Source organism: Ascaphus truei, chromosome 6, assembly GCF_040206685.1.
Source record: "Ascaphus truei isolate aAscTru1 chromosome 6, aAscTru1.hap1, whole genome shotgun sequence".
NCBI lineage: Eukaryota > Metazoa > Chordata > Amphibia > Anura > Ascaphidae > Ascaphus > Ascaphus truei.
The window spans coordinates 87,016,801-87,042,377 of NC_134488.1; the positions used below are offsets into that span (position 1 = coordinate 87,016,801).

Sequence of the window (25,577 nt, forward strand, 5' to 3'; positions counted from 1 at the left end):
CCCCCTGGGCCTTGTAACCTGAGACTTCAAAACTCTTCTCGCCTCTAGCTCTAATCTAACTTGTCTCTCTTCAGCCCTGCTATGTGCCGGTAGCCTATAAAGTCATGTGCCCCTTGTGCTGCTGCATTTCTTTCGGGTCCGTCCCTTCTCCGTCTCCTTCCCTCCAAGTGTGGGGACCGCTGTAATCGCCCCCCCTCCACCCATGCCCCTCCTGCAGCGTTCGCGCTCCCCCACCAGGGAGTACCGCGTCATCATCCGCGACCGGTGCCACTCAGGCTTCCGTCTTTGCCCTGTAGAGCAGTCAAGTCTCGCGCGACCCAGCCGGGTGACGTCATCAGGATGGGCGAGAGGATCGCATTCGAGGGCTGACCCTCGGGAGGAGAGGGTGGAGCCGGAGGTGGGCCAAGGCAGCGGAGCAGTCTTTCGCGCCGAAATCAACGCCGCCATGGGATTTCCGCGCCTCTCCTGCTTCTTCTGCCCCAGGTAAGCTCCAGCGGCCATTTTAGGGGTCTGAATTTTGTTAAATGTACATGGAATGTCCATCTGTAGTTTCTGAGAAGGGCACGACCGGTTCGCACCGTGGGGTGGGTCTAGGCAGCAACTGGAACAGAGCCAAAATATATTTAAACGTCCACTTTGGCAGAGCTTTGCCGCCACTGCCGCTCCCTTGATAGTTTAGGTGCCCCTATCGCTGCCCGCCGCCTTCTCCTATCATTTGTCCCTTAGGGAAGAGGACACCGCCACCCAGGGCTCCGCTCGCGGTGAGCCTGACTCCTGTCTCTCCGATTGGGAAGCGTCAGTAGCCTTAGATGTGTTGGAGGCCCCCTTGATCCCCAGTTTCTTGAGGAAGGCAGTGCTTTCAGAGGGTTGTCTCAGCACGTGGGAACGGCCATTTTTAAGCACTACCAGTGAAAAAGGGAAGGCCCACCGATATCTTATATCCCTGTCCCTTAGTTCCTTTGTGACGTGTAGCACTGCCCGTCTGCGGGCGAGGGTGAGGGGGGAGATGTCTTGGAAGACAGCCAGGGTGATCCCTTCAAAAGTTATATGCGGGGTGGCCCTCGTGATCCTGCTCACGTCCTCCTTTGTTTTGAAGTGGTGACATCGTGTGGGGGGTTCGATGGTAGGGGCCGCGATCGCAGGGCTCTGTGGCAGCGGTCCATTGCAAGTTTGGCCTCTGTCTTGCCCGGTAGTATGGACGTCATCCACCGGCTTAGCAAGGCCTCTGGGTCCAAGATCTCCTCTGGGATCCCCCGGACGCGTAGGTTGTTGCGCCGGTCCCGGTTTTCACTATCTTCCTGCCTTGCCTCCAACTCTGCAATCCGGGCCTCTAGAGCCCCCATCCGCGTGCCCGTTTCTTGATGGCATCGGGAGCTATCCTCCATGCGGTCTTCCAACTCGCTTGTACGGGTGCCAATTTGGATGATGTCCTTTCTGAGGCCCTCTACCTCCCCTCTAAAAAAAGTCTTTAGGTCCGTGAGGAGCCTCGCTATCTCCTGTTTAATTATTTTTGACTGGCCGGCTAATGCTCCCTCCTCCTCGTGGGCCGAGTCAGAGTCTGAGACCGCAGAGTGCTCCGCAGCTCCGGCCTTGCTCAAGCCTGTAAAATATGAGCAGACATCTGTTTTGCGCCGGGCCTTTTGTCTCGTTGCCGCCATCTCTCCTCCGGTGGGTACGTTAGGTTCCTTGGGTTATCAAGAGTCTATGGGTAGTACTTTTAATACCTTGAGTTTGGATTGACAATGTTTTAATTACATAAGTCTGCCGGCGGGTGATGGAGCTGTTAGTTTACACCACCATCTCCAACCCGTCGCGCATGCGCCCTTCCTCACATGGGGTATTTTAATTATTTTGTAAATAATACACAGCGTTGTTGTTTAATATAATACAACTTTATTGTATATTTTAGTGGTACATAGGAGGATTACTATACTATAACATGTCCTCCATTCTTTGGAATATTGAAATTCTTGGGATGACTATATCTCTGTGTTAAAAGAATGTAATTTGAGTGCAAAATTATAGGGATCTTGATGTGGGGATTCTTTTATCACATATCAGGTCACTATCACTTCAGCCATAACAAGTTTCCAAGATTTTGGTCCCTACATTGTTCCTGAGATTTGATTCCAGGGTCACGCTATTACTGTTAGTCACCACTCCCTGCAGATTTGTTTGGATTACTTGCTTTCATTGGAGAACTCTGCCACCATGTGTACTGTAGGACTATGGGCATAAGAGATATACAGGAGCATGCACGTAAACAGTAGGGAAAGGCATCCGTGAAATAATTCCTTAATATCTTTTGCTGGTATTCCCGGAAAGTGCCAAGCACAGTGTTAAAATCTACAGATGTGGCCCATGCCATCTCTTAACTGTTCTATTGTGTGAGGTATGCACGGGCTGTATTCTGTGGCAACATTACCCATTGCCATCAATGGATACTCTGTGACATTCTGTGTGGGTTCCCACTATCCTACTTACTAAGGAAAATTGTGCAATGCTTCCAGCTTACAGGGCTAAAACATATAACCTAAAGTAATATTTGTTACCTTTAAAAATAGTACTGAATATGTAAAAGAGACCGCAGTCACCATATGTGTATCTACTCAGAGTAAATGACTGGTGCTTAGAGGGTAAATATGGAATATTAACAGAAAACAAATTAAAAAAGATTTGATCAGAAAGGTTTCCCTCTATAAACAGCACTCAAATCATATATAGTCTACTGATGGACAAACAATTGGTCCTGCAGATATGCTGCAAAAACTGGTAAGTATCCCAGAATCACCGTGGAAATCAAAAATAATAAAACTTTATTACTTCTACATAGATAATTAAAAACACAGATACATTATTAAAAATCCCCATATTGTCGTGGCTGATATGAGTAAATATAGTAGAGATAAGGTAAGTATAATTAACTAATGTCTCAGTTTATTCATATCCTAACATCCAAAAATTGGCTAACGATTTGTAAACATCAGAGATAGGCTTGTATTGTATCTAAGAGCAATTGTAATACCGTAGGTGTATTAAATGTCAATACAATGATCAGTATTAAAGGAGGTGTTTGAATATAGGGTAACCACAGATGATGAATTATCTCTGTAAATCCTGTAAGATACAGCCGTGAAACCTCTTCAGAAATCCTGGTGTTCACCACCTCTAGTTAGCTCTCATATGCATGAACTGAGGGACAAACACTGGATACACACGGTGATGAAGCGTGGTGAACACGTGAAACGTGCGTCGGGAACGTAGGGCGTCACGGCAGTGACGTCACTCGAAGTGGCGACATCCTACTACATCAAACGAGCAGGCTTGTATCGTGCAGCAGCATTTACTCCTGGTTACTGCCAAATGTTTATTGCTACATACAGTAGGAGACTTTGTTACAACTAATTTTCCTAATTTTCCTGATACTGCTATTTGCTAAAACCGTGTGTATCCAGTGTTTGTCCCTCAGTTCATGCATATGAGGGCTAACTAGAGGTGGTGAACACCGGGATTTCTGAAGGGGTTTCACGGCTGTATCTTACAGGATTTACAGAGATAATTCATCATCTGTGGTTACCCTATATTCAAACACCACCTTTAATACTGATCATTGTATTGACATTTAATACACCTACGGTATTACAATTGCTCTTAGATACAATACAAGCCTATCTCTGATGTTTACAAATCGTTAGCCAATTTTTGGATGTTAGGATATGAATAAACTGAGACATTAGTTAATTATACTTACCTTATCTCTACTATATTTACTCATATCAGCCACGACAATATGGGGATTTTTAATAATGTATCTGTGTTTTTAATTATCTATGTAGACGTAATAAAGTTTTATCATTTTTGATTTCCACGGTGATTCTGGGATACTTACCAGTTTTTGCAGCATATCTGCAGGACCAATTTTTTGTCCATTAGTAGACTATATATGATTTGAGTGCTGTTTATAGAGGGAAACCTTTCTGATCAAATCTTTTTTGATCAAAACTGATAATACTTTAAAAATAGTAGTTAGTACAGGCTGTAATATTTCCTGTAAGCTTTTTCCCGTTATGTTTCTGTAGTTTTTCAGATCACAGCGAATCCCAAGTGTCATATATCACAGTGAGACAGCAGTTATTACTAAGAGGATCTTCTTTTATACCCATCATTGACACATTTAATTCATTAGGTACAAAATCCACAAGTAAATGTTTGCAGGCCATAAAACATCTAAGGTAATCCAGCGAGTGGCAATAAAACGTGAAAAATTATGCTTTGCTAAATGTGGGATATTGCTTTTCTGTAGTGACTTTTACTAGTCCTCAATACCTTTCATCATAAATTTGTTCAGTATTTTCCTTTCCAGTAACATAGCTGTTTCTTGTTTCCAGGCCACAGAATGGTTCCATGATCTTATACAATCGGAAGAAGGTGAAATACAGAAAGGATGGATATTGCTGGAAAAAGAGGAAAGATGGAAAAACAACAAGAGAGGATCATATGAAACTTAAGGTCCAGGGAGTGGAGGTAGTGCTACAAGTTTACTTTTATTTCTCAAGTGTTTTGCATTGTGGTGATGCTGCACATATTCTTTACATTCTTTGAACACGTGCTACAAAAAACAGTGTCTTTTGAATCATTGGTAGATTCAAGAATTCCAGGTGACCAGGTGATTCACAGATAAATCAGAATGGAAAGACTGCTATAGATTTTGTTTAGGTTCTAGTGGTAAGCAGGCACTGTACTTTCTATTTGTGTTCTCATCCTCCTGTGTATTAATTGCAGGAAACTTATATCAGCGGATATTTTAAAAGAAACCAATAAGCACAGAATTCCCTTTGCTGGACATTTATGTATTCAGTGAAATCTGTAAACATAAATGTGTGTGTGTGTGTGTTCAAAGTGGCAATCAAAGCAGGCGATTTTTTAATTTTATTTACATAGGATTGACGCAGGAGATTTCCAGAGCTGAACCCCGTTAATTTCAGCTCTGAGGACCCCCTGCTTTTGGAAATCCTTACCTCCACAGGGGGTGCCAGTAGCCGCTCTGCTCGACTAGCAGGCATCACGTAATGGCCGATTTTCAAAGCTCACGCGGCGTGTGGGCCAATAGGAAGCCGGGACGTCATTGGTGCGGCTTACTATCAGGGTTGCCACCTTCTACCGAAGGCCAAACCGGAGAAAAAAAATCCCTTACTTGTGTGGCGTGGTTGTGCGGCAATGTCTCCTGGTATCCTGCTGCAATTTCCCCCTCCAATTGCAGTGAAGATAGTTGCGCTGCGTCAAATGACACCGCATTGCCATGGTAACCAGACGCGACGTGATCTCATGACGCTATGCGGTGCTGCGTTGCCATGGCAACATGACATCGCGTTGCGTCATGACATCACGTAGCATCCGGTTATCATGGCAATGCAGCATCATTTGATGCCACGCAGCCATCTTTACTGCAGTTGGAGGGTAAAATTGCAGCAGGATGCCGGATACGCCACCGCACCACACTGCACCCTGCCGCCACCCAGAGATTGATGATGGCAGCCCGGAGGTAAGTGCTCAAAACCTGGAGTCACCAGGTCAAACCCGGAGAGGTGGCAACCCTACTTACTATAGGCTCATGTGACGTGGAAGCTTTAAAAAACAGGGGGGTACCGGTGCCCTCTGTGAGGGTTTTGGCTCCGGAAACACCTTGCTCAATCCTCTGTAAAAAAAAAAAAATACAATTAACGGTTTGGATTGCTCTTTTAGGCAAAAAAAACCAACAAAATACGGTAAATTGGGAGAACCCCCTTGACGTGGTTTATAAGTGACCCAACTGAAAGGTGAAGTGGCCATATGACTAGTCATTGTATCTTACACCCTGGAACATTTGTTTTATTATTAGTAATCTAAAATAATGACATATTTAGAAAGGACAGCTTGTGAGTAGAGATGTGCAAAATTGATACTCTAGTAAAATAGGACTTTTGGCAAGTGTGCACATCTCTACTTTTGACCCTTCAAATCTTCAGAGGTTTTGATATGAGTATTGCAGTGCCACCAGGCCAAGCTGGTATTACCAACAGATGATCTAGCTTAATTACCAGTGGACAACATTGACTATAGCTTACAACAATGTGGTCACATAAATACAAAATGTTGTATACTTTGATAGAAATTAAATGTTCTGTTTTATATTGATTCTTTTTACATAATTGGTACCAGGAGGTGCCCTTGAGCGGAATTTGCTTAATTTTAGATCTGGGAATCTCCAGTTCCTGAGATTTGTACAGGTTTTGGTGACGACGTTTCCTCTCCGTCCTGGAAGATTCAAAATGGCTGCCAACCTGCTGGCCAATAAGAAGCCACAGGGGATGACGTTGAGGCTTCTTATTAGATAGCAGCGGGCACCATGTGTAAAACTTCATGACGTACATCGGCAGCGAAAAACTATACGTATAACGAGAACCAGGGGGAAGAGAGTCCCAAGAGCTGAAAATAGATTGGTTCAGGTTTTTTAAAAGGGACAGAATGCACAAAAAACACCAATCTACAGTAGGAATTCAAATAGATTTTTAAGACACTACCATTTAAAGTTGTTCTTTTTCTATAATGCCTTTGTTTAAATAAAAATATAAGATTTACAATAAATATGTTTAAAGCAGTAATCCTGCCTGTTCGATTGTTTTAAAAAGAATAACAGTTGTATTTTAACAGCGTTGGGACCTGGAGGTTCATTGGAGCTAAACCGCCTTATTTTCAGCTCCAGGAACCTCTATGTTTTTGAGATAGTTACCAGTGTGTTTACCAGTGTCTCCACTCCAGGGGTGGCCAACTCCAGTGCTCAAGGGCCACCAACAGGTCAGGTTTTCAGGATATCCCAGCTCATAAAGATCGAGCCACCTGTGCTGAATCAGGGATATCCTGAAAAGCTAACCTGTTGGTGGCACTTGAGGACTGGCGTTGGCCACTCCTGCTCTACTCCCTCCAGTGGCAAATATCACAGATACCATGGGCCAATAGGAAGCTGCAACATCATCTTGTGTGGCTTCTCATTGATTGGCCACTTAAATTCCTTCAGGAAACCAGTACCATCACTGATAGTATCTAAGGAACTGGGTGTCCCAAAAGCTGAAAAAATATTGTGGCTCAGCTCCAGGGACCCATTGGTTCTAATCCTGTAAAAAAAAAATTCCTCCCCCCAAAAAAATTCTGAAACATTAAATAACGTCTCAATAATCTCATTACAGCCGACAACTAGAAATACAACCCACAAATTAATAGCACTGTGATATACGATTTATCAAAGCATACAAATGTTACCTAAGGGAAGCTTTTGGTTATTTAGAATAGGGTGTTGTTGTACGTTTAGTTCTTTCTCAGATAAAAATATTTTTCAATGTTCTGCATTTGCTGGTAGAAGATTTTTTAACCTTTCTACAAAAGTTAAGTATCAGTCACAAGATGTTTGGGAAAATGCATTGTATGCCATGTGTATTTGCAGTAGTTTTTGCTCATCGTGTTTTCTGTATCCTCAATGCAAAACCCACAAGTTTTAGTAATGTAATGGAGATCAAGTTATAATCCTATGTAGTACCTGTAGGCTCCAGTTTCTCTCAGTTGCTCCTATATTGTTAGAACTCAGTGAAGCTCTAGATTTAAATTTGATTACATTTTTCATTTTGTCTTTAGAATTCATGGTTTATCCTAACTTTCAGCTAGATTTAGTGCAAGGTCAATGTTTACATAGTAACATATTTGTTGAGGTTAAAAAAGAAGAGATTTACAGTACAGTATGTCCATCAGTCTTTTCTTTTATACTATGTGACATTGATCCAAGTTGAGTGCACACAAGTGCACACAAAAAAAGCCAGTGCAACATTTTCCTATTATATTTCACCAGACAAAAACTAGTTATTTCCAGGCTACACTACATGGATCACTGCTTTTTTACTTTCACTGCTTTACTTTTGCACATTTTTATGTAGGCGACATATTTTCACTTTACAGGGAATCTCCTACTTTAGAGTTATTAGACACATTTCTGGATTTTTTTGATCCCAATGGGTAACCGGTGTTAATTTTACAGAGAAGAGGTCTTCATTTTTTTGTACATTGTTAATGTTAACTGTTAATTGTAAGCATATTCATGTTAATTGTAAGTAAACAGTATTCCCATAGACGTTACATTACCTCTTCTAGAGACGTGCAAACTTGTTCAAATTTTCTTTGCCTGCATTTCACTCAAATGTCTGAAAAAGTCCAAATACATTTAAAAAAAAAAAAGTCGCCAAAACGATTAATAGAGATTTTTTGCTGAAAAGTTTGGTCAAAGATTTCAATTGTCAAAGAGTAATTTTGAACAAAATGTTCTAATTTCGCTAGAGAGGGAGGGGGAGAGAGGGAGGGAGGGGGAGAGAGAGATGTGTTTAGTAGAGTACCCATTCACTGAAATACCTCACCAACAGCACGTGGAGGGATACCTGGGAAATAATCATGTTTGTGTATTCAGATGAGCTGTTTTGCATATTTAAGTTATTTCCCAGTTATCTCAGTTGTGTTTACAGTTATCTCTCCTACATGTTGTATCGATATGTTTTGGGAGGTGTATAAGTCAGGGGTACACTGCTAATAGGAGTCTACTTGTTATTGTTTTATCTTACCTGAACCGGCGGCGTTCCTGGAGCTCATCGGTGTCCATCAATGTCTGGAACCCCAGCTTCAGAGCAGCAAGCCCAGGATAGAGCAAGATCCTCAGGACAAACAGGGGAAATGATATGGCTGCCGACGTTGGTGAGAGCCACAATGTCATTGGGAGATGATGTTGGGGTTTTCTATTTGTGACTCTGCAGCCATGTTTGTACAGTACATGTTGTAGTCTGGTGCCTTATTTGTAGCTTTTGTAGACTAGCACAAAAAAAACCTACAACATGGCTCTGGAAATAAGGGGTCCCCAAATGTTGTGTGACGGTTCAGGTGAGATTTAAAAAAAAAAAAAAAGAATTCCAGGTGGGATTGCTGCTTTAACCTTTTCAGTTCATGGTGAGATATACTGTAACCGAATAACAGTTATATGTGTGCAAAAATAGATTTCAATTACCTTCAGTGCTCCAAGCAGCATGTAGACACTGTAACTCTGTTAATGGTTCATAAATCAAACACTGCTGTGCTCCTAAAACAGAGAAAGCCAGCCTTTCTAGGTGCTCACGCGGCAGGCACTACTATCCACCAACATCTGAAAGACATGAAAAGAGTGTCGCACTCACAGGAACAAGCTTGCTTATTTATAAAGCCAAAACTTTATTGAACATCACAGGCAGATGGGTACATGGTGTAAAATCATCCTACGCGTTTCATGTCATCCAATGGTGCTTCATTAGAGGAATAAAAACATAGGACTAATCAGTACCTCACATAGTTAATTCTGAAAGACACAGTAGCATAATTAGACAAAACCTATATAAAACATGAACTAGAACAAATTCATAATAGCCATATATTATAACCAAAACAAATATTAAATTAGGTAAACTGTCTTACAGATTCCAAAATAATAATGATAATAAAATGATAATAAACAAAAAAAAACCTCATAGCTTGGAAAGCAAATTTAAAATGCTTCATTAACAACTACTTAAAAAAGTACATTTTCATACAATCACTGCTAAAAATAATGTGTGACATCGCATTCCCGATTTAATCCATTTGGATGTCGGTTATTAAATTTAAGATCCCAAAAAAACCTCTCTTTTGCACAATAATCCCCTTTATTTGATTATTTTGATACCGAATAAAGATTGATTTTAATTACAGTATATCATCATTTCATAACTAGGAGTGCTAAAATAGGGGCCCTCCCTTTCTCTCCTTGTTCTCTTACAATGTTCAGTTCAAATACATCCCCTCCTCTTATTTCTGGCTGAATTTTTTCCATCCCTTGAAAATATAAGTAACAGGGGTCTCTAATAAAACATATGCGCTGTGTAGTATTTTCTCACCCAGTCTCTTTTATGGGACATCTCCCACTGCGATACAACAACCATGTTCAAATGTGCTCCTTAATGTTTGCAAATGTTGTGATTTTGTTAACAAATACAGACAATTTAAAAGTGCAACACAGTTGCAAATGTGGGGTTTAATATGTAGGTTGTACACTAAGACCACTTGAGGAACGCATTAGAGAACATTTATATCATAAAGAAAAAGGCGAAATTAACTATCCAGTTTCCAAACACTTTATAACTGCACATCATAGAGATCTCGCTTACTTCTCTTTTCAAGATAGAACAAATTCAAATAGGAATAAAAGGAGGGGGTGCATTCAAATTAATGTGCAAAACAGATTTTTTTTTTTTGGATCTTTACATTTGAATACTAGATTTTCAAATTGTTTAAATCGGAAATGCAATGTCACCCATTATTTTCATCGTTGATTGTATGGCTATTTACACTTGAGTCAATTAATTCCAGGTTATAACTATACATTATTCAATTTTTGATTAGTAGTTTAAGCTCACTTTCTGAGATATTAGTTTTTTTGTTTATTTTAATTGTATTATCATTATTATTTTTAAAGCTGCAGTTCAAGCAATATCCTATATGTGTTTTTTTTTAAAATAAATCAGTTCTGTACTATGAGAAAATACTTGTAGCATTTAATAAAAACAACAACTCTGAATGACATTTTTTAGTTGCAGTATTATAATGTAACACACATTTTTTGTTCCTAAAGCAACCATTTACAAAGTCACTTCCCCTTCCTCTTCTGGAACAGGCTCTGGCACACCCCTTTTGAGCCCTGCCCTCTCTCTAGCAGTGCACCAATTGTATCTAGTGTCTGCCAAGTCACATGATCTTCCCCACAGAACCTTACATCTTTGGTCCTCTCCTGCTGCACTGACAGCCATTTAGTGATCCCCGAACCGAATCTTCGCCAATCAATCACAGGGAATGGATCAGTCATCAATTTAGATAATAACATCATTGTGTGGATTGTATTAATGCACATATTAAAGGGAGAAAGAGCCACGAGCTCGAAACGCGTTGGTGGGGGCCTGAGGGCTCCGTTTTTTGTATTTTTGCACTGATCCATTAAACATAACAATTTTTATCTGGGTCCCACTCTCCTTAGTAGTTTAATCACCTCAGCTGTGCTCCATCTCTCCTTCCTTTGGACATATTAAAGGGAAACATTTTATTTTTTTAAATGGCAGCTTGAACTGCTGCTTTAACACATAAGACAATTTATCTCTTAGTGAGTTATAATTAGTTTTTTAGTTTTGTATGGTATGACTATTATGGATTTGTTCCATTCCATGTTTTGTATATATGTTGTCTCATTATGCTAGTGTGCTTTAAGAACGGGCTCTATAAAATACTGATTGCATGACGTGAAATGCGTTAGGATGTTTTTACTCCATGTACCCATCTGCCTATGATGTTCAATAAAGTTTTGGCTTTTTTAAAGAAGTAAGCCTGTTCCCGTGAGTGTGATGCTCATTTCATGTGTATTTTTATGTGTACAAATATGCTTGTGTGCAGTTTTCACAACAAAGGGCTCATGGTGATAAGGAGTCAATACATTGATCCACTGTATTTCCATCTTTGAAATTATGTTAGGAGATAACAATATACATGTTTGTGTTAAATACAGTGGTTTATGATTTTTCTTTTTACTATTTTTGGAAGAATTGTTTACCGCTAGCACTCAAAATTACTACTACATTAGTACCCAGGAAGATTTATATTTATACATGGACTGTTTGTGAGAGAAGAAGCAATTTTAGTTCTCAGTCATAATCTAGAAATATAGCAAATGGAAATACAAAGGTGTAATGTATTTTCTATAGATTTAACCTGCATCAAACGTTTTGTGTCTTTACAAATGGAAACTTTGCTTACTATGTCTCCCTCCAAATAAATGAACAAATACATATTCCTACTGTGTATGCTTTCACTGATTCTCTATCCTGATTCATATACTGTATTGCTACAGAGGTCAATTTTCCTTTAGTTTGTACAGCAAAATCATAAGTAGAGTATACCTAAAGCAGAGTTATACATGTAAGTGCAGTTTACTGCATTACTATGGTATACATTCCTGCTTTCTCTTACTTATTAAACTTATTAAAGTTAATTAGAAATATTTCTGTGCTGTATCTTGCAATCCAATAGCTGTTGCTAAGCACTGGTCTGGGATTCTCTATTTACATTCTAAACTGTTTTTTTATATAAGGCACAATATCTGCCAATCTTGTGATATTTCACCTGTGGCAATAGAATGCAAAGCATTAAATACAAAGGTGGAATGATGACTGAACTCTCTCTGAAACATATTCTTTGTGGGGGCATACGAGCATATGAGCATATGAGCATACGAGCATACGAGATTTCAGCTATAAGAACACTTCAAAAAAACAAGACAAAATTATTTAAACTCTGCAGAATCAACTTAGACATAGCAAAATGCCCAAAGCAAAGAAAACCTAAATTTGGGAGTGTTACGCCGGTGCTGCCCGCAGACCAGATCCGTCCCCTGTGCTGAAGGGGAAAGTAGGAATACACGCACCCGCAGCAAAGGGAGTGCGTCCGGAGTGTGGTGTTAAGCTTTGCCAGACCAGATGTAGGTAAGGTAGACAATACTTGCCAGTACCGGGTGTAGGAGTAGAATAGTGGTTGCCTTGCCGAGGTCAGGGAGCGGAGAGATGAGGAGAGCCGAGGTCCAAGCCGTGATCGTGGGATGCCAGAATATACATAGTCCGAGGAGAGCCAAGGTCGGGAGCCAAAGGGGGTAGTCGTACGAGCTGTGTCAGAACTTGTAGAATCACCAAGAGAATACCAAACAAGTTACATGCAGAGACTATGTCGAGCAATGAGTGAGGGCTCAGAGAGGCCTGATAAGGCTGGGCTGACCAATCAGGGATGGAGGCGGATCAGGAGGACTGCAGGGAGCCTCTTAGGATTGGTGCGGCTGATACAACCCAGGTGAGCACTGGTAGTTCTCTGAGTGTGCCCGCAAGGTGTACGGGGGCAGAGCCTTACTGCAGGGGTGGAAGTTAAAGAACGGATGCTGGGCAAGTGCTCTGTAAGTTGCGCGTGCACGCGGCCAGCGTTGGAGGAGGGCGCACATGTGCGCGTGGGACGGAGGAACCGTGTCTCCCACTAAGGAGGGGGAGCGGCGGAACCGCTGAGGGAAGCGGCCCTGCGTCAACGGGGAAGCTGACGGCCCGCGGGAGTGGAGGCAGGTAGGCGGGAGTTGCGCTGCGCGCCCTGGGTCTCCCTCAGGGTATTCTGTGAGTTGTGCGGACGGCGATGGGAAACCGGATTCCTAACAGGGAGTTCCAGAATTTGTTTTGGAAACAAGCCAAGGCGACTAGGTCCATGCAAGATGGTGCATTCAGGAGGTCCCAGAATCAGAAACCCAGAGGAAGATCCTGCCTCTCGCAGTTCCACTAAACAACATAAAGAGAGCCTCTATATCAGGCAGTAGGAGACTTTCCTCACTGAGATGCACACGATGGTGAATGACCTGAGAGGCAATCTGGGCCATCTTGAGGTGCGAACCACGGAGCATGAAACCAAAATGGCGAAGGTCGCATACCTCCAAAGCTCACAGGCAAAGGAATTGCAGCCATGCGCGCGAAGATCCATAACCTCACAGAGGTTCAGGAGGACCATAAAATCTGGTAGAGGAGCAACACATCAGAGTTAGAGGAGTACCTGGGTCCACCGAAGATCTGGAGGATTTTCTTCAGCGCCTGTTTCTGCATATGTGCCTAGACCTTTCTGAAGCACTGCTCCTCCTGGACAGAGCACACTGAACTCTGGGTCCCAGAACTGACACCCCCGATCGGCCTAGAGATATGGTGATCCACTTTCACCAATTCCACACAAACGAACGGATCATGGAAATGGTCCGGAATCAGGAAAAAGTGCAGTTCGGGGTTGCGGGCTGCAGCTGTTCCAAGATCTGTCACCCTACAAAGAAAACACAGAATGCAGGTGGTCACTGTACTCTGAAGAATGAGGAGGTCAACTGGGGATGGGGATTCAGACTTATAGTGCAGAAGGAAGTCCAGCACCATATCAAGGATCCGGCTGACGCACCTGACTTCTTTCATAGAGTTGGACAGCGGTCGATGGCCATGTATGAAACAACATCTCTACCTGGACCAAGGTGGGCCACAAGCAGAGGCCTTTGCAGCCAGCGAACCATCCAGAATAGATGAGGAACCTGGCTATGTACACAATCTGGTAGAGTCTAAGGGGTTCCTCATATACCTATGTTGCAATGACATTTTTGCTCTTTGTGCGATGGTCAATCCCTGGATTGGGGTCTGCCTGGGCCAAGCCCAAGTTGTTTATGTGGTGGGTCAAGACCAGACCAGGAGGTGGAGATGGGCTGGAAAACACTGACCGTGAAGGGCTCACAAGAGTGGGCAACTCCCCTTATAAGCAAGCGGCCTTGGAGGGAGCCAGACACTAACTGCAGTGTAAGGGCCTATACCTCAACACGGGCTCAGACCCGGGCCCAATAAATGCCGATATTTTCTCAGGGGGCGCGGCGGTTACAGAGGTACCATGCTCTCCCACAAGGCATTTAAATTAAATGCTGGGAGACCACGTGAGGCCTCTGTAACTAACTTACCTTGGCTTCCAGCGACGTGTCATCATGGTAACCGGCATCAAATGATGCTGTGGGGTCTCGTGATGTTGCGTTGCCTTGGCAACATGACATCACATGACCCGTGGCATAATTTGACTCCGTAGCCGAGCGGGGGGTGAGGGGGGCACAAGCAAGGGAGGAGAGCAGTCAGGGGGGCGCAGGGAGGAAAAGATTGTGCACCCCTGCCTTATACAGTAAGTCTACAAGATTTGCCCTATATGCCAAATAAGTATACCCAAAGAGACTGACCCACCAAATATCCTTATCCTTTGGATTATCAGGCATTTGTCTTTGTATTGAATTACAGTTGAAGTGTTTACAATTCAAATATTGTGCTGTTAAGAATCAGTTCATTGAACCTCGCTCCCCTTGCAAGGAGGCCATGCCCAACCTGCACGGCCCAAATTTTTTTTCCATGTCTCGTTTTTCCCCCGACATTCACATGCTTGGGTGCTAGTTTTGACTCAAGTTCTTTTTCTTTTAATGTTATGATTACGGTTATTTTCTTTATAGGTTTCCCCTATCCTAATGTTTTCCATGGGCCTAGCTAGGCCGATCATGGAAACAAAAAAGAAAAAGGGAGGGGGAACAACCATTTTGTATCAAAAATCTTTACAAGAATCAACAATCACATTACATATTACACAATATCTTATAAACGATACTTTCCGCACAAGATTCTCCCAAATCAACTTTTCCTCCGGGGACACCCCCCTATTCGGCATCCCAGGGATCCCAGACCCTAGCATACTTCTCAGTAGTATGGTTCAGAAATTATGTAAGTGTCTCCATTAATTGGACATCATTAACCCTTCTAATAACCTCTCTTCTGGAGGGCGGGAGTGTTTTTTTCCCATGCTGCTGCTACAGCGCATCTAGCCGCCGTTAGAACATGCAGGAGGTGAACCCATTTTGACTTTGTCATAATGCCCCTTTCTTTTTTCTGTAACTCCACCCCCCCCCCCTCTTTTGAAAAATGCTTTTTCAAATAAATAGCTGTTTAAAAATCAAACAAACATATCCTGTGTATCAATCTGTTGAAATAGTGAATAAGTTATTGCCTGTACCATCTTTCACCACTTAAGTGGTATTTTCAAGATTATGGCTATTCAATGATGAAGTTGTATTATGACAAGCTGGTATAGATATAGTCTGACAGATCCGAGGAAGGTGACAGCCGTGGGCAGCCGCAACAACTCCATGTTTGCGCATGTGCTGCCCTCAGCTTCTTTACCTGCAGGCGAGTATTGCTGCAGTCTGTTTCCCCCAGCAATCCCTAGCTGTGTGGAATATACGACGTGCTGCAGTATATCTCTACATTGAGCCACCTTATTTAGTTCTTTCTAGCAGATGGTTAAAGGTTCAAATTGAAAACGTAATATACGTGTTACTTCAGTTTTCTTTTTAGTTTCTAAACACAATTTGTATTCAATTAACACTCGAATCTATTACTGTAATGTACTGCACTTAAAAGTTCTGTTTTACCTACTGGTATCTGTTTTGCAGGTCTAGTGCTGACAGAAGTGTAGCAAAGCTACACCTCTCCATTTTGTGGGTGTGAATATTTTGGAACTCGTCAAGTTTCTCAAACTTTTGCAAATATATTGCGTACATTTTCATAAAGATTGGGATCAAATGTTCCCTCTGAATAAGATTTTCATGTTTCAGTAATTTTCTTGCAACATTTTTTGCAACATTTTTGCTATAATCATTGCTATTTTTTATTTCATCATTAGTGACCCCTAAATCCTTACATGGATTAACGTTAGACTTCCTTAAGATCATTTTTCATTTTAAGAATCACTGGCCTAGTATCCTAATTCATTTTAACTTCAGAGTTTGAGAGAAACATGTTATTTGCCATGCTGTCTCAAACCGCAGTTGGCCAATCATTATATTGAATGAATTTTATGTTACATGACTGACAACAGCACTGTTTTCTAAGTAACATAATTTATATTATTTATTTACTACATTACACTGAAGTACAAGCCTGAAAAATGTATGTTGATGCCTGCTGTGCCGCATCAAACTGAGTTATGCAAGTAAAGCTTCTTCTGATTTACAAGCGTTTCTCGTCTCATACCTGTATATAAATGAAGAATGTAATGCTGATTTGGTGCTGCAATTTAAAGGTACAATTTTCACAGACAGACACAACTACGCTTTCAAAAGGCAGTGTAGAGTTTCTAAAATGTTTATTCATTATTTTATAACCATGCAGTTTCAAAGAGGGGTTCCCACTGAAGAGGGAACTCAGGGAATATGGTTCCTCCACTTCAGAGCTTGCGGATAAATGAAAATTAAAAATGAACGTTAGATTTTTGGGATTTTTTTGCATGTCAAGCATACATTGCAGCAAGGTGGACATAAATATAAAAAAACATATGAGCCAGACAGAAAGTTTAGGAGCCAGTGGTTTTTTGGTTGGGGAGCGAGAGAATTTTATATGTGGCACACACTGACTCGCACACACTGAGACTGATAAGACTGACACACACTCCTCACGATAGCAAAGCATGATGGGGTGTGCTGTTGCCAGTCATGGCTGGGTGAGGTCTGACATGTCGCCTTCACCCTGGCATAGGCACCAGATGTAAAATTGTAGGTGACCGGGGAACCAGGTGTCAGGGATTTTCCCTGCCTGTACTCCAGACTTATTTTTTTTAATTTAAATTCCGGTCAGCTAAGGTTTAAACAGAATATATCACGAGTGTGCATTTCACAGCCTTTGTTAACTTTTCAAAGGACTAGATAATTTCCTAATTCAGAAAGAGTGTTTTACATTCATTGATATACAGTATAGTTCTTCAGGGATTTTATAAAAAAAAGATACATAAATTGAAGATAAAAGTTGGTGTATGTTATAGAATATTTTTAAATGCTTTATTACAGGATTAATAGTTTTAAGTACCCAAAAAAAGCCACTTGAGTTCATTGGATTATTCTTTTGTACTACATTTTTAACTTAGGCAGTTTGTTATGATTATGCGTTAGACATTAATTGTGTACTTTATGGAAGTAAAACGAACATCAAATGGATTTTATTATAAAGCACAACAGAAAAACAGAAACTTTATATGTTCAACATACATTATTTTAAAATAGTAAAGCAGGAGAACAAGAAAAACTGACATTTTTGTAGTTCCCTTCTCCATGTGTTTGAAGAAGAGATTTGCTAAGTGGCATGATACACTAAGTTACAGATGATTAACTTCAGTACCCCCTGCAGAAAAAATAATATTTATTGTGCGAATATATTGTTACTGATTATTACTAACTAATAATATTGTTTTGTATCTCTTGTGTAGGACTAGATAATGAGAAATTTAAGATTGCTTTGCAGTTTTATGAGTCAGTTCTGCGCAGTCTGTTCGCTGCTTTTGGACAGATTGTATTTTAGATCATTTAAAAAAAAAAAGATATATTCATTTTAAAAAGAACGAGACAATACAGAGAAACCATTTGGCGTATCATTGTTTGTTCACTAAATGGCAGTAGCCGTAAAGTGTATATTAAGCCTTTTACCTGTAATTGGCCTTCTGCGTGTTTTACTACAATGGTTTGTTGAAAAGCCAAGGAGTGTTAGGCTACACTTATAGTGCCGGCGACGTCAGGCTGCGGTCGCTGGAAAAATCAAATTGATATGACTTCCAACGTTGCCACCAAGCCGTCGCTCCGTCTTACTATAAGCGCACGCAATGGCGGAAATGCATTTGTTTTGACGCGACGTCGCATCGCTGTTTCCGTCGCCGGCACTATAAGTGCAGCCTTAGATTCACTACTCCAGTCCTCAAAATGCCCCAGCAGGTCAGGTTTTCAGGATATCCCTGCTTCAACACAGCTGGCTCAGTCAGAGACTGATCTCAGAGACTGAGCCACTGATTGAGCCACATGTGCTGAAGCTGCAATATCCTTAAAACCTGACGTGTTGATGGGGGGCGAGGGGGCTTGAGGACTGGAGCTGAAAACCTCTGCACTAAGCTCTATTAGCCAATTTAGGCCCAGATCCACAGAGGTTCATTAAGTGACAACAAGTTTTAACCCAAATTAACCTCTCATTAAGCATTAATGTGTATCTTCAAAGCTCAATAACAAATAGGTTAAGTGATGTTTTCGGCGGGAGAAGGCATTGCGTTAAGTATAACAGATATTATTGCTAATGAGGTGCAAAATAAGCGCTCCCCCGAAGCACACCTATACAATTCAGTTTTGTTCCCAGGTAGCAGTGTTAGGGTGACCAGATGTCCCGGTTTAGCCAGGACTGTGCTGGTTTTTAGGGCTCAGTCCCAACTTTTTCGGGTGTTGTCCTGGTTTTTGGACCCCTCTGCCGAGCGTGACCGCGCATGCGTGAAGAGCGCTTGCCGTCCGTGCATGCGCAATCGGCACTTGCCAGCAAGCTCCGAACACGCATGTGCATGAGCAACCGGTGAACGCTGTTCGCACATGCATAGTCGGCAACTGCCGATCGCGCATGCGCACGAGTAGCCGGCCAGTGCTGATTGCGCATGTGTTGTCGGCAAGCACTCTTCACGCATGCACAGTCGCCGCTCGATGACTCCGCATGCATGACATTTGTCCCTGTTTTTGTCGGGACAAATATGGTCACCCTAACCAGTGTACCTCTCACTTGTTGTAAAAAGGGAGTGTTTGAGGAGGTGTATAAGTCACTTGGTACATTACACAAGTAGGAAGGAAAATAAAAGCTGTTACTAATTTTGTAACATAGTGTTATGAGGTCCTTGGTTATCGCAATCTGTATGGGCCTTAGCGAAGCTGAGAGAACCTAGGCCTGTAACTTGTTTCATTCAAATTCAAACTGGGCGGAAAATGTCTTCCTTCGCAGCTTCAATTGTGAGATAGTGCCTGACTTGTAATGTAATTCTTTAAAAACAAACAAATATTCTCCATTGCCAAACCCTACCCAGCCCTTGCTGCTGAAACCGCAAACAAATGCAAACCTGCAAAGACACTGTATATTGTCTAATGTATTTTAAGATGTTCTGTTGGCCCTTTTCCCCTTGTTTAGGTGGGTATTTTTAGCGACTGGATCTTCTAGTGCAGGCGTGCGCAAACTTTTCTGTTTGCTCTCCCCCCTGATTGCGGTCCCCTTCCCTTACTGGCTCTGACATTCGCGACGTCATATGGCGTCATGACATCACTTGACGTCGCATTGGCATGGCAACACGTTGCCATTTGACCCCGCGGTGTAATTTGACGCCGTGTTGTCATGGTGACGAGGCAGCTCAGACCGGTTAAGAGAGATTCACAGAGGCCTTGTGCCTCCCCCGGCATTTAATTTAAATGCCTTGGGGAAAAGCGCGGGCCTCTGTAACCACCCTGCCCCCCGCTCTCCCAGAAAATCTCGCGTCCCCCACTTTGCGCACCCCTGTTCTAGTGTATAGCAGGGGAATTATCTATGAGTCAGTGCATTTGCCGTTTTCTAAGATGTCTGCTTGGCAGATTCCTGCTTCTGAATCACAGCCGCCCTGGACTGCCTCAACTGATGTTGGTTTGATTTCAGTAATTCGTTACCGCATAAGATTTTACTTTACTCAGTGTATGCTTTTGTTATTTGATCTAAAGGTGCTTGTCAGGGCTGTCCGTTCCTTGGATATTAGTGGCAGTAGCAACCATTTTTTCTTCGTTATTGGTGATGTTAGCAACCATTGTATGATAACTTTGCTGCTGTGTGTCTAAAGTATTTCCAATTGGAATATTATTATTTGTTGCACGTGTTGCAGGATTATTTCAGCTTTGTTATTGCTTTTACCTAGGGAGTCCTTGTTCTACAAGGGTAAGAGAAGTACCAGGATCATTTTTGGTCTATGGGAACTGGCCAGAAGAAGGGGCTATGAGCCCCTGAAATGTTGCCCCCTTTATTCCCTTGTTTTCATCCCCCACCCCTCCCCCCCTTTGTTTTTCCTTACCTCTTCTCCCTCCTCCATTTTCATGTTTTTTCTCCTTTTACCAATCACACCCAGTGTGCTGATTTGATAACATTTGTGGATATACTTGAAGGGTTATTCCAGTATCATTGTCTGTTGCAATTGTTTTCTATATTTGTTCAATTTATTATATAGTAAAGTTAAATCTTTTTTGCATATCATTCATTGTCGTTTACGTTGATATCTTCGATTGAGTGCTGGGAACTCCTTCTATGTTCTTTCCTGCTTCTGAAACAATCCGGGACAGTGATTTTATAAGACAGTTACTGGCGCACTCATTTTCCATTGTTTCCATTTTAAGCTCTCTGTGTTGGAGGTAAATAACTTCTAAAGTGGTGACTTCCAGCAGTACTGTATGGCAGAAGTGACCCTGCACTGAAAGACCATGTCATTAAAAATAAATGCTCAAGTGGTAGGGATTGTTGCTGTACCTAGAATGGCTCCCACTGCATTTTGAACTTTTACAGCTTTAAGGTTTGATCAAGAAAAAAATTGCAAACGGTGCAATTTTCTACATAGCTCTGACTGAAAAATGTACCTCTCTGACAATGACATCGCCAATGGCCTTTATTGCACTGTGTACTAGTTTGAAATAAACATTACATGGGATCTTGGGAACACTTTTTGTTAAATTGCAACAACTTTATCCTCAAAATCGTCATAAAAAATTCATAAGCAGATCAGGCAATGTAATATATTTATGATAAGTGTAAGAAAAGCCTTGTTCTATGTGGACATTTAAAATAAAACCATTAACATCCATTTAAAAACAGAACAGCATTTTTACCCACATGCACAGGAGGTCCATGACCCACACATAATGAAATATCCCTTACCAGATGTATCTGTGGTTCCTCTTCCAGGTGCCAACATTGACCCAGCAACCTAATATAAATTCTACAAATGCGTGCAAGATGTTCCTTTGGACTTAATACTTCATTTGACGTGAATTTAAGTAATGTCTCTGTTAAGACCAAAGTGTTGATTTTTTTCTCTTCTGCATGCTATTGACTTTTTTTGCATCATTTATGTGAGAAACACATTTCTCAAATGAAAGTAGATTTTTACTTGATAACCTTGTGATTACAGAAAACGTTTCAAACTTTAGGTGGAGTTTTGAGGAAATTTATCAGCATTTTCTCCACTTTTGCTCTAATTTAGGAAATACGATCATGTTTTCCCATTGGGTTTGTTGTGCGGTTTATACGCGTTCTACCTCTGTTTCACTCTACACACACAATGTATCTCATTTTGAGCTAGTGTTTTTACCAAGTCTAGATGTTCTTCTACCCGATGAAAGATGAAACTACAACTGTAGGTTGAGCACACCAAAATGGTGCAGATATATTCTCACTATTAGTTTGCATAATTTTCAATGGGATTCTCCAGTCTTGGTGAACAGTATGACCTCATTGGAAAATGGTAATTTTGCGTAGACAATACGTACAAGTAATAGACACCACAATGTTATTAGGAAATGCTATTTTTGTGAGCAATACTAAAAGGGATTGCTGCTGTGAATAAATGTACAAACTGACTGCAGATTCATTTTATGACACCAAATCTGTATAGGAAATTGCTCTTCGCTTTGCTAAGGCTGAATGCCATAAAAAAAAAAAAAAAAAATGTAATGATTCTTTTAGCCATGTTAAAATAGAGAAAGATATTAGCAGAAATTGTGACTGTGCTTCACATGTATTTACTATTTAAAAATACTGTATAGTTTATTAATATAATTATATGATTTGTGAGTCATATCAGAGGCAAAAATCTGGAAAACTGTCATTTGTAGACAAATAGGTTATAGCTCCTGAACATAAGGAGAGAGCAGACACGGGTGAGAGAATTTATTTCTAGCAAACACTGATTTGTATTCAATCGTGCTTTGAAAAATGAGCCAGAAATCAGAAACAATTATAGAGAGCACTGAGAAATATGCAAAGGTTGCAAGAATTCATGGAAATTGAGTTTTGGACAATGAAATTTATCACGGAGCCGGGATCATGGAAGGTGGTCTTTCTTGTTCTTAGAGGTCAGTGAGGGTAAGGTCTAGTACTGTAGACAAGGAAAAAGACATCTTTGCAGAATGGTGAATCAATTTCTGCGATTTTCGATATAGCTTTTTGTGCATTTAAAGTGTAGCTATGCCATGAAGATTTGCTTATTGTATTAAAATTAGAATTGTATATAAAATCACTGGTAGAGCATCAGTGCAATGGACACTGTATAACAGAAGTGGCCAGCTCCAGTCCTTAAGGGCCACCAACAGGACAGGTTTTAAGGATATCCCTGCTGCAGCACCGGTGGGTCAATCAGTGGCTCAGTCAAAGACTTAGTTAAACACTGAGTTACTGATTGAGCCACCTGTGCTGAAGCAGGGATGTCCTTTAAACCTGACCAGTTGGTGGCCCTTGAGGACTGCAATTGGCCGAACCTGCTGCATAAGAATAATTCACTGGCAAATGTGAACCAAGCAAGATGATCCATTTCCCAGTAAACAGTACAGCAATGCCAGTCTAGCAGTCTTCATGAAAGTGTCCCCATGTCTGTATAGAAACGATATTTTAGGCAGCGGTTTGACTGCGGAAGTTTGGCAGATATGTACATTTTGTATGCAAATGAAGAAATCTTACGAAATGAAGGATTCATGAGGCGATCTTTGTCAACTGAAAGAGGGAGAGTAAAAAAAACTCTGCACAAAACTATTTAAGCTATTCAACACGAGGTGCGCGGTTTTAAAATAAAAAATATATCGTTAGAAATATGCCACTATATGGTTTTCACCCTGAGCAGAATACAGTAGGTTAAGTAGATTTATGATATACAAGCACACGAAACTTGATACAAAGGGCATGCAAATTTGTTTTCCTTTTATAGACATTTTTGCTTCCGCTTACATGATGCATTGCATCACAAAAAGCATGCATTATGGCATATATTAAGAAAATGAGACGCATGCTACCATTTGCGTCAAATATTAGGCCAATGTTGGCGCAATGTGGCATTAATGGGGTAATAAAGTTTTGTGTGTTCATTATATAATGCTTAATAAATACTTCAAAAAAGCACACATTTTTATTGCATCAAATTGCTTTGTTTTTTTGGGAGATGTTATATTGCAAACCTCACAGTTTAATGAAAAAGTTCATAAATGTGTCATTTATGAGCTTGCACTGCTGATTTTAGCAATTAATATATGACAGTTGTTTTGTCCTTTTGGATTTCTTCTCTTGATTTTGCTTCCTGGTTCTTTATGGTGAAGATAATACACGATAAGGTTATGTAAAAAGTTAATGGAACACAATCTCTCCACCACACATGAAACAGTGAAGACTAATTGCACAAATCACCAGAAACCATGCATTATAGGCAATAGCCTAATAAAGACTTAATTTAGTACTGTATGTGTTCACATCTGTTCAAGCATTTCTCATCTATAAAGCAAGGTGCCTGAGCAATACCTTTTCAAAGGACCCAGTGATCTGGAACAATCTTCTTGAGAGTGCAATTTTTTTTACGTGCATTCCCAGAAAGTAATGAATTCACCTATATGTTCTTAAAATTTAATTATACAAAAATATATATTTTTAAAGTCCACACCCTTCCCTTCCCACACCCTCCCCCCCCCCAAACTCTTTCCCCCCCTGCCCCCCACACACCCCTTCCCTTCCTCCCCCCCACACCCTTCCCTTCCTCCCCCCACACCCTTTCCTTCCTCCCCCCACACCCTTTCCTTCCTCCCCCCACACCCTTTCCTTCCTCCCCCCACACCCTTTCCTTCCTCCCCCACACCCTTCCCTCACTCCCCCTCACCCTTCCCTTCCTCCCCCCACCCATCCCTTCCTCCCCCCCAGCCTTTCCTTCCTCCCCCCACCCTTCCCTTCCTCCCCCCACCCTTCCCTTCCTCCCCCCACACCCTTCCCTTCCTCCCCCCTACACCCTTCCCTTCCTCCCCCCTACACCCTTCCCTTCCTCCCCCCTACACCCTTCCCTTCCTCCCCCCCACACCCTTCCCTTCCTCCCCCCCACACCCTTCTCTCCTCCACACCCTTCCCTTCCTCCCCCCACTCTTCCCTCCCCCCACACCCTTCCCCCCCAATCCTTCACTTCCTCCCCCAACACCCTTCCCTCCCCCACACCCTTCCCCCCACGCCCTTCCCTTCCTCCCCCCCCAACCCTTCCCTTCCCCCCCACACCCTTCCCTTCCTCCCCCCCCCACACCCTTCCCTTCCTCCCCCCCAACACCCTTCCCTTCCTCCCCCCCCACACCCTTCCCTTCCTCCCTCCCCCCCACCCTTCCCTTCCTCCCCCCCCACACCCTTCTCTCCTCCACACCCTTCCCTTCCTCCCCCCACTCTTCCCTCCCCCCCACACCCTTCCCCCCCAATCCTTCACTTCCTCCCCCAACACCCTTCCCTCCCCCACACCCTTCCCCCCACACCCTTCCCTTCCTCCCCCCCCAACCCTTCCCTTCCCCCCCACACCCTTCCCTTCCTCCCCCCCCACACCCTTCCCTTCCTCCCCCCAACACCCTTCCCTTCCTCCCCCCCCACACCCTTCCCTTCCTCCCCCCCCCACACCTTTCCCTTCCTCCCCCCCCACACCCTTCCCTTCCTCCCCCCCCACACCCTTCCCTTTCTCCCCCCCCCACACCCATCCCTTCCTCCCCCCCCGCCCCCTTCCCTTCCTCCCCCCCCCACACCCTTCCCTTCCTCACCCCCCCCCCACACCCTTCCCTTCCTCACCCCCCCCCCCACACCCTTCCCTTCCTCCCCCACACGGATTGCTGCTTTATGTGAGTGTGCCTTTTTTTATTTGATGAAAAATATTCATTGGAAGAAGATATTAAGTGCAATAGGAAATTGAACTGTTAAATTATTACATTTTTATTCTTCCTATCCCAAACTTATTATCTGTCACACGGAAATTCTTTTAAATGAAAGATTGCTAAATTAAAATGCTTTTAAAAGAATGTTTTATGCACCCATAGT

General features: G+C 42.2%; 1 protein-coding gene across 8 annotated transcripts in view; it reads left to right on the plus strand.

Moving 5' to 3' along the window:
- CAMTA1 (calmodulin binding transcription activator 1) overlaps positions 1–25,577 on the plus strand; it is a 1,668,879-nt gene that overhangs the window by 549,320 nt on the left and 1,093,982 nt on the right. For all 8 annotated transcript variants that reach the window (XM_075605012.1, XM_075605007.1, XM_075605006.1 and 5 more), the window contains exon 4: positions 4,389–4,524. In XM_075605012.1, the coding sequence (XP_075461127.1) occupies positions 4,389–4,524 (136 nt within the window). The remainder of the gene's footprint in view (positions 1–4,388; positions 4,525–25,577) is intronic.